The sequence below is a fragment of the Fukomys damarensis genome, unplaced genomic scaffold (assembly GCF_012274545.1).
Source record: "Fukomys damarensis isolate Sample0158 unplaced genomic scaffold, DMR_v1.0_HiC HiC_scaffold_27, whole genome shotgun sequence".
NCBI lineage: Eukaryota > Metazoa > Chordata > Mammalia > Rodentia > Bathyergidae > Fukomys > Fukomys damarensis.
In genome coordinates this window covers 16,893,737-16,903,702 of record NW_022900939.1, presented here as the reverse complement: position 1 = coordinate 16,903,702, position 9,966 = coordinate 16,893,737, and the positions used below count along the sequence as shown (strand labels likewise).

Sequence of the window (9,966 nt, the reverse complement as noted above, 5' to 3'; positions counted from 1 at the left end):
TGGGCTACATAGTAACTGTCTCTAAAAAAAAAAAAAAAAAAGAAAGAAAAGAAAGTCAAAATGTTTATTGTATTCACTATCCTTGATACTTATCCAGATCATTCTATCACCAGCATCAGGTATGCTGAAATGGATAATAGTTATTAATTACCAGGTGTGGTAGTGCACACCTGTAATCCCAGTACTCTGGGAGGCTGAGGCAGAAGGACAGCAAGTTTGAGCCTGGACAATTTAGCAACATGGCAAGACCCTATCTCAAATATTTTTAAAAAGGGGGTTGGGGATGTAGCTCAGTGTGAAGGCCTTGGGTTCAGTGTCTAGTAGTACAAAAAAAAAACTATTACTATTTAATAAATCTCTTAGTATTAAACAGCTTTTTAAAACTGTACCATGGTATGTGTTTTATTTTTGTAGAGTGACAATCGAATGGTTGTGAAAAGGATATTTTCAAAAGCTATTGTTGACAATAAAAATTTATCCAAAGGCAAAACTGATCTTCTGGTACTCTTTTTGATGGATCATCAAAAAGATGTTTTTAAGGTAAAATTCTGATAGTACTTAAATTGAGCTTATTTTTTATTCAATCATTTATGTGGATTAAAATATATTTGAATAATGTCCTCTGTCCCTTCTTTTTCTTAAGATTCCTGGAACTCTACATAAAATTGTTAGTGTTAAGCTTTTGGCAATACAGGAAGGAAAAGATCCAAATAAAGACACAGGTAATTTGAGAAATACTATTTCCATGATCCTCTAAAGACAAATTCTTATTGTTTATTTGAAGTTGTTTTGCTGTAGTTAATTTAAAGTAAATTATAAAGATTCTCTTCAGAAGTTATCCAGTTTTAGCAGAGAGCCTCTTGTTTAAAAAGGCAACTTGAGCCAGGTGTGGTTGATGCCTGTGATGTCTATAATCCCAGTACTCTGGGAGACTGAGGCGAGAGGATTGCTGGTAGTTCAAGGCCAGCCTGGAGTATATAAGGAAACCCTGTCTCAAAAAACAAAACAATGACAACAAAAAATGTGACCAGGTTCAGTCAGTGCTTTTCTTCTTCAGAACATTTACTAAATGGGGAACATAAATATAAAACTACTGTATCACTTGATTTTTACAGTTAAATCTGAGGAATGAGAGAGGTAGTGGAAAGGAACGAGATTTAAAATGAATTAAGCTGTGGTGTAGTGGTACATGCCTATAGTCCCAGCACTCAAGAGGCCGAGGCAGGAGGATTGCCATGAGTTCAAGGCCAGCCTGTCTCAAAAAAAAAAAGTATACCAATAACACTTAAAATAAATATGAGGAATATAGTCACTAACTGAACTTTTCCCCTTTTTAAGGATATATTTACTGCCAGAGAATCGATCCAAGTGTCTATTCCAGCAGTACACTGAAGAAAACCAAAGATGAACTATTGAATTTACTAAAAGCTATTGATGAGGATTCAAAACTATCTGCCAAAGAGAAGAAGAAATTGCTACATCAGTTCTATAAGTGTCACCCAAATATCTATATTGAGTATTTTGGAGACTGAATTTCTAATGTCTGTATATAAGTTTTGTGTTTTAAGAACAAATTATGTATTCCCAAGATCCGATCACATTTGGAAGTTCTAAATATGAGACTGTACTTAATAAAAAGTTTTTTTATAACCTTGTTTGACAGAAACTGAGTAGTAGTGAGATAGTGTATTGCCAGGAAGTACTAATCTCTCTTAGGTGAATTGATTTGTAGTTATAGTTTGTAGGGCTCAACCTTATAGGGATTTAGATGATTTGACTTGTAGTATTTATACAGTAAGCTATTTAACAGTAAGGAGGGCTACCATTACATATTAATAGGATTATGGTTTATATTTTTAAGAGGTAGTGCTTGCTTTGGCAGCACATATACTAATACAGAGAAGATTAACATGGCCCTTGTGCAAGGATGCCATGCAAATTTGTGAAGCGTTCTATATGTTTTTGAGAACTACCTGTTCCACATATATTTTTAGAGCTATTTCTTAATTATACATGCAAAATAGGAATTTAGGCTATGATAAAATGAATTACCGCAAATTATAGACAAGTCAGAAATCAGACCATCCTAATGTTTCTGAAAACTTCAACACACTTCCAAGTTTATTATGGGAGATCTCAAACATATACAAAACCTATGGCTACCCATCAACCAATTTCAACAATTGCCAACTTATGGGCAATCTTTCAACTGTCTCTGCCCATTCGATGGGTCCACCCCAGGACATTTCAGATATCCTATCTCTTCATGTATAAAATTTCAGTATGTGTGACCAAAAGAGGACATTAAGAACAACTACAGCTGAGAATGGTGGTGTGTCTGTAATCTCAGCATTCAGGAGGCGGAGGCAAATAGACAGCTGCAAGTTCAAGGCCAGTCTGGGCTACACAGTAAGCTCAAGGCCAGGCTGAACTGTATAGGGAGACCCTGTCTCAAACAAAAAATCGTAACCACAGTATTATCATTCATAAGTCCTATAATCCCTCAATATCAAGTATGCAGTTAATGCTCAAACTTTCTGATCTCAAATGATTTTTGATAGTTTGTTCAAATATGGATCCAAACAGTATCCATAAATTGTAATTGATTAATGTGCTTCTTAAGTCTCTTTAATCTTTTGGTACTTCTCTTTTGTTTTCTTTTTTGCAGGGGCGGGCAGGGTCTTTCTTTGCATTTCAGCCTGGCCTTGAACTCAAGGTGATCCCCCTGTCTCAGCTTCCCAAGTGCTGGGATAACAGGCATGTGTCACCATGCTGGTTTTTCTCTTTCTTCTCCGTGTTTTTCCTTTTTTGCCTATTTTTTAGTAAATCTGGTCATTTGTTCTGTTTCCCACAGTCTGGATTGCTGACTGTAAGCCTAGACTGTCCTTTATCATGTCCCTAACCCAAATCCAACATCAAACCCTAAACTGAAACCTAACCCTATTCACTAACTCTAACTCTAATACTCACCCAGAAGGTTACCCTAACCCTAAAACTAATGCAAAACCTAACCTTAACCCTTACAAGAGGCATCATGGTGGGTAAAATACACGCTGACCATGGTTTTCTCATGCAAATATGTACATTACCCTAATTGCAGCCAGTTGTGCTACAGGTTCCTTTATCATGTCCTTTATCCTCGTACATTAATAAAGTTTTTTTTTAAACTTGTAACATAATAATTATTTCAGAACTACTGCGCTGTCAAGACATATTTAGTAACTAGGAAAGCATTCTAACACAATGTGAAATACAATTTGAAGTTTTTCATCCCTAACCTTTTGGTTATACCATGAGGCTGAATTTTATATTTTAACTAATATATATATATATATATACATACATATATATATTTTTTTTTGTACCAGGAATCAAACTCAGGACCTTGCACTTGCAAGGCAGGCAGATGTACCACTGAGCTAAATCCCTGGCCCTTCCCGTAGATTTTTTAATTAATTTATTGGTACATTTAAAGTATACAATGTTAGTGACATCCATCATTGGAAATTTGCACCTTTACATAATCCATCTTGGTTCTTATTTTTTCCCCATTTCCCTGCCCTCTCTTCAACCCCTCCATGACGCCCCATCTACAAAGACTATTTCCATTTTTCCTTTTTCTCATGTTAATTCCATTCCCATCTTTTCCCCTACCACTCCCATTTCTCCTACTGCTTTGCACCTTTTCTTCCTATTTCAAATTCTTACTGTGGATTTTTGATGAGAAGTAAGGGAAAACTTAAATGACACACTAACATGGTGACATTATCAGTAATTTTTGTTTCCTAATATAACTGATACTGGCTAGTCTTCAAGTGGAAGAAGGTCGAGGGCTAATATCTGTAATAGCTATAATACCAACTCACCAAAAGCAGGGAAAGGTAAAGAAGAGGGGGCAGCTTTCTTTACAAAGAGGAAAGATAATTCATGGCTTATGTGTGAGAGGAAGTTTTCAGAAACAAGCTATTAAAACTGGAGAGACAAAATAGTTGGCAGAGCAACTCTGCTGATTTACAATCTTTATTTTGCACATAATTAAGAAGCATGATTATTTGGCAACCAAAACTAACACCTTGAGGGGAAGGCACAACTAACTGTTTAACGATGTACACCCTCCTGGAAGCAGCTACATTGAAATAGAATGACAGTTTCATGGGAAACATACCACATGTATTAGTTGGTAAGTGGTGTGAGGGTGCTCATCATTTTCAGTAGTGCTTGAAAGCAATAAATTTACCCATCAGGTTTGTGCCAGTTATTTAAACAAGTTTTTTAAGTTACATGTACCTTTATTTTAAGGCATGCATCATTCATACTCAGTTTTAACGCATTTTTAAAAAGGCGATCAGTTAATCACTTGCCTTTTGTCTTTTAAAATAGGGCACAACAACTATTTGTATTTGTAGGGTTTTTTGTTTTTATTTTGTGGTTTTTTTTACTGCTGCAGACCGAAAAAGTAGTTTTCTTGAAGCAGCAACTCAAGTCAAACCTGACGATAGCTACAGTCCTAGACCTAAGCATATGAGTCTCTAAAATGGGTTTAGCGTATCTCGAGAAAATGATCTTCTTTTCTGGAACAGACAAAACATAAAATGCCCTCAGTGTTCACGGTGCTTAGAAATGAGCTGCACAGAGCAGAGCTCTCAAGGAAACCGTTTACACACACACACACACCCCTTTGCCTCCATCTTTCCAGAGCTGACAGTCTTCCCACAGACATCTCACAGCAGCCAAGAGAAGTACCATAATGACTCTTGGAAACTAACCCGAGTGCCATCGCAACCTCGCTGTGTGGGTGGTGGGCGTGACATTGATAACAGCCAAAATGAGGGAAGAGGAATAAATTTTGTGTAGATACAAAGATGATGGCATAATTTTCAAAATCTGGGCGGGAAAGGTTTGAAATGTGATTGCTCCTTTTCTTTTCCTTTCCTTAAATGACTCCACGCGTTTTTTCCTCACTTTCCGGTCGCATGCGCCGGCAATAGCTTGGTGTCCTGCCCCAGGTCCTCTTTTCCGTACGAAAACATGGCGCTTCCCTGCTCCCAGAGGGCGACTCCTGGCCGCGAGCCACTGCCCAGTGAGTCCCCTCAGCCAGCACCTGGCCACGCCCACTTTCATACGGAAACATGGCGCTGCCCAGCTCCCGCGTCACCGTTCACTTCGGCAGGCTGGGGACTGAGCCTTGCGACGCTCCGTACTAAAACATGGCGCTGCCCTAGATTGGTTAAGCACCTCCAGACTAAAATCAGTCTACCAGTTCCCGACGCTGAAGAACAGTCACGGTGACCGCTGCTCACCCGAGCAGGACAGTGACCGCTTGCAGAGAGACAGGGGATGAGGCGTCCGAAGGACAGCAGCTGAACTGCTCTGCTCGCCGCGCATTGCTTCTGTCTAAGCCCCGGCGCCCGTCCCGCCTGAGGCGGCGGGAGCGGTAGGAGGGACTACGCCGACTCCGCGGCAGGTGAGCAGTGCTCCCGAGGCCCTAGGTTGGACGCGCTGCTGTTTCTTCGCCTTTTCCCGCCGGGCGGGGCCCCAGTGATGTCTTGGGGAGATGAGGAAGAGGCTGGGACCGCGGGCGGGGTGAGGCCTCTTGGCGCGCCCCGTTGGGCTTGCATCACTTGCTCCGGCCCTGCCACTCCCTCTCTGGCCCAAACTGTTGTTTACAACGGAATGCAGATCCCAGGAGTTGGGGACACTGAGCGCCAGAGTAAGCGATTCTTGGCGTCCCTGGACAGACCCCATGCGGTTGCTGACAGACCCTCTCTGCTCGGGTGAGGAGGTTCTGGTGTGGGTCGTCGCGGAAGTGCGTGGATCCCCTACCCTGGCACGGTAGGGGTTGGTACTTGTTGAATGAATGAGAGTACTGAGAGCAATTAAATGGCTCCTGGGTGCGTCCTATATCCCTTTCATTATCGTTGCCTGTGATAGAAAGCTTGTATGTCAGCCAGTTAGACACAGCCCGCCTTTACTCTTCCCCCATAGGAGGAGGGAGGTAGCTCCATTTTATAGAGGAGAAAAACTGAAGTCACGCAAGTAACAAAGAGCCAGAATTGGACCCCAGACCAACTCCCAGCATGCCTAAATGCAGTGACATCACAGAGATGACACAGGAATTCACCTCTGTCAATAAAACAGTATCTGTTTAGGGGCTGCAGTTATACACATGGAGCATATGTGAGGGTGTGGTTGGTCTCGGCTCTTAAGACGCTCAATATCTAGGTGAATAATAATAATAATAATAATAATAATAATAATAATAATACCAATTCTAGGTGTAGTTGTGCATGTCTGTAACCCCAGCTCGCCAGCACTTGGGGAGACTGAGGCAGGAGGACTGCAAGTTGGAGCCCAGTCTGAGCAATTTAGTCACATAGTGAGACCCTGTCTCAAAAAGGGAGGACGTAGCTTGGTGTGGAGGCCTAGGGTTCATTTCTCAGTACTAAACACAACAAGGAAATAGCACTTTTTTTTGTCAGACCTAACCATCTTTCCATCATCCTACCTGCCACTTTTCTCATGTTCACATGCCTTGGCTTCTGCCCTCTCTGGATGGAAATGCTCCTCTTTTCACCTTCCTTACCCCTCCAGATATTTTATAACTGGTGAAATTCTACTTTCAAAGGTCCGCTCAGCCAGATGTGATGGCACATGCTTGTAGTCCTTACACTCAGGAGGCTGAGGCAGGATAATTGCTGAGAGTTTGAGGCCAGCCTGGGCTACATATTGAGTTTGAGACCTGCCTGAACTGCATAGTGGGGGGGGGGGAAGCAGAAAAGAAAAGAAATCACACATAAAATTTCAGCTCAAATGTCATCTTTCCTGGGAATGTTTTTCTAACCACCTCCTGGGTAGAATTAATTTCTGCTTCTGCTAATGAGACTAGCAATTTCATAGTGCTACTAAGGCTTGAGTTTCATTATGGTACCCTGTAAGCCTACCTGTCTCTTCTCTAGACTATGTATTTCATCTTTCTATTCCTGTTTAAGTTTTTATCATTATTACTAGGGTTTTTTGAGGACAGAATCTTCCCCAGTCTGGGCTGGCTGGGAACTCACAGAAATCCCCCTTCCTCAGCCTCCAGAGTACTGGGATTACAGGCCTGGGACACCACGCCCAGCTATTATTAGGTTTTTTTGAGACAGGGTCCTGCTGTGTGGTTCAGGCTGGCCTTGAAGTCACTATGTAGCTCAAGCTGGCCTCCAACAGGCAGCTATCCACCTGCCTGGGCTGCCCGAGTTCTGAGATTACAGGCGAGCTCCACCACTCCAGGCCTTAGTTAAGCTTCTTTTGAATTGAAGGAAGTGATGAATGCCAGATGTCTAGCAGCAGCCCTGCAGGAGTTGGAGAAAAGTGCAGACACTAATGAGGTTGGAGGAATGTCCTGGAAGGAGATAGGACTTCTGAAGCCTAAAAGAAAGGGGTTGGCTTAGGAAGCTGAGGATTAGAGACAGGTATCTTTTCTACTAACTGCTCAGAATGAATTACTTCATCTTTTCTGTGGCCCTGATTCTCAGCTTGTGAGGAAGATAAAATTAGAAGTGTTTTGTTTTTCCTTTCTCATATAGTATGCTGGTAATTTTACTGTTTGGGTCTTGGAGCATTTCCAGACCCTAATAGGATTTGGGGCAGTGAGAAGATGGATGTTGGAAGGTAAAATTGGATTAGATGGGGAGATACATTAAAACAAACTTCATATTAATAATACATTTCCATTTTTTAAAAATCTCATTTCTAGTCACTCATTCTATTTAATGGAGGTCTTGGAAATTTCACAGAACTGTGTCAAGTGGTACTTCTCTAATTGTTCAGGAGTCTGCCAAACCTCTTTAAAGCAGTTGACATTTCTCTTGATCCCTTGATGTCCTTCCAGATGTGTAATGTAGTGTAATTATGTTTATGGCAATGCTTTATGATCAAGTGCTAATGGTATAAATGTTAATTATTTTCAGTATTGTAAATGCAGAAATATGGTGTCTGTCTTCTTCCTTAATCAGAAACACCCTAGTGGAAAAAATAAAAAAAACCACCCTAGGAATAGAGAACCCTAGGGAAAAACTTCAAAACTTGGTTGTAATTAAGCGTCCTTTATGAACAGGCCCAAACCAAGGTGTCCAGTGATATTCTATTCTAACCAACAACTAATAAAACGAAACCTTGCCTCATCACACACATTATGGTTGTTTGCAACTTCCTGCTTTACTCATGATCTTTTTCTACTGACTGGCAGTGACTTAATAAAAATCTTTGCCTCACACATTTCTCTTAAACACTTAAGAGTGTTACCTCTATTTGCATCGGTAGGTATTTTTCCGTTAGGATCAGGGAACCAACTCCTGAGTCCTTTGTATTCACTTGGAAGCATTTTCTTCCTGGGCTTAGTAGCACCTCTGGGTGGGTGGGGAACTTAGGTACTCCCACTCCTTAGGAGGCTGAAGCAGGAGAGTTACATGTTGGAGACCAGCTGAGGCAATGTGTACAAGGTCCTGGATTCAATCCTCAGTACTGCTAAAAAACGAACAAACAAAAAATTATTTGCAAGAAATTCTCCTATCATTTCTCAAGGATGAAAGTAAAGAATTTAAGATCGAATTGCTTCTTTTGATTAAAACAGAAATCAAGTGGTTTAAGTGTTATTGTCTATTTTGAGACCCTCGTCTGATATGGTATTCATGAGGGGAATAAAAATATTCCTACATATTACAGTAAGGTCTATAAATCTGATAAATTATAAGTGCCACTTTATAAGTGTCTGTTTAATCTTTTATTTTAGAGACAGGATCTTGCTCTGTAGTGTAGGCTGGCTTTGAATTCACTGGGTAGCCCAGATTGGCCTCCAACTAGCAGAAGTCCTCCTGCCTCAGCCTCCCAACTGCTGGGATTCCAGGCTTGCACCACCATGCCCAACTCAGTAATCCATTTAATCACTGAAGTAGAATATTATAGCTGGATAAGATCCTGGCAAGTTCTTTTATTTTGCAGAGGAGAAAACTGAAACCCAAAGAGATTAATGATTTGCCTAGAATCACAATGCTAGTTAGTGACAGAGCTAGAACACTTTTGGCTCATTTTTTTTTCTTTCCTAGGAAAGTGAATAAACCTAATTAAGAATGTCTGAAAACCTTGACAAGTCCAGTATAAATGAGTCAAATGATTCTGAGCAGGGCCTGGAAAGTGCTGTGGAACATTCTGATGAAGCTTTACAGAAAAATATAAAATCAGACTCTCCTAGCCCCCAGAGGATACAAAGGCCTCACTGTAAGTAAACTTGACTTTGGTTAGAAGCAATATTATTGTTTTCAGATATTTTTTTTCTGTTTCCTTGTGCATGTGGCCCCGAGGTGGTCTGTCTGTCTGTCTGTCTATCTTTCATTCTTTCAAGGAAGAGAGGTTTATTTTGGCTCATGCCTAATTTATTTTCTTTCTTTCTGTTTTTGGGGTCCCAGGGAACTCAGAAGCTTACTTCTTGGCACTTTTGCCGAGCAAGTAAGTACAGAACTACTGAGCTAAATCCCCGGCCCTACTCATGCCTAATTTCTGATAATGTCAGAACATTGCCAATAACTAGCATTTATGAATGGCAGCAGTTTCTCAACTGATAGCCTAGTTACTTGTGAGTTTTCAATTGCATGAGAAAATTAAAATTTTTAAATACTGTAATATTCAGAACGTTCCTGTCTTTCTACCAGCATCGAGGGCATTTTAGTTTCTCTAAAGTACTCTGAAAAACAGGAAGGTGGAGTGCAAATTACTACACTTCTAACTCAGAGTATTTAAAAAGTCTGAGGCTGATTCTAGCCAAGATGGGACTTGTGCAGGTTAAAGAAAAAAATAAGTGAGTTCACCACACCCTAAAACTAAGCCTAGAGGCTTAGTTCCCTCGATGAAAAGATTTAAGGGCTGGGGATTTAGCTCAGTGGTGATGCCCGCTGCCTGCCTCATGAGGTCCAGAGTTTTACCCGGTAC

At 40.8% G+C, this 9,966-nt stretch overlaps 2 protein-coding genes and 1 pseudogene across 4 annotated transcripts in view; all 3 read left to right on the top strand.

The window, feature by feature from the left end:
- Nucleotides 1–2,405, top strand: part of Depdc7 (DEP domain containing 7) — a 19,773-nt gene extending 17,368 nt beyond the window's left edge. Inside the window, exons 7-9 of the mRNA XM_010612647.3 lie at nt 415–540; nt 644–722; nt 1,339–2,405. Of these exons, the coding sequence (XP_010610949.1) occupies nt 415–540; nt 644–722; nt 1,339–1,532 (399 nt within the window). The 3' untranslated portion in view covers nt 1,533–2,405. The remainder of the gene's footprint in view (nt 1–414; nt 541–643; nt 723–1,338) is intronic.
- Nucleotides 1,867–1,962, top strand: LOC117283592 (annotated as a pseudogene).
- Nucleotides 2,406–5,144: 2,739 nt separating the features above from the next.
- Nucleotides 5,145–9,966, top strand: part of Tcp11l1 (t-complex 11 like 1) — a 28,214-nt gene continuing 23,392 nt past the window's right edge. The window contains exons 1-2 of one of the 3 annotated variants that reach the window (XM_010612643.2): nt 5,145–5,464; nt 9,087–9,258. In XM_010612643.2, the coding sequence (XP_010610945.1) occupies nt 9,111–9,258 (148 nt within the window). In that variant the 5' untranslated portion in view covers nt 5,145–5,464; nt 9,087–9,110. Of the gene's footprint in view, nt 5,465–5,487; nt 5,833–9,086; nt 9,259–9,966 lie in introns of those variants that run through there. The other 2 variants (XM_010612644.2, XM_010612645.2) reach the window with 2 other exon arrangements.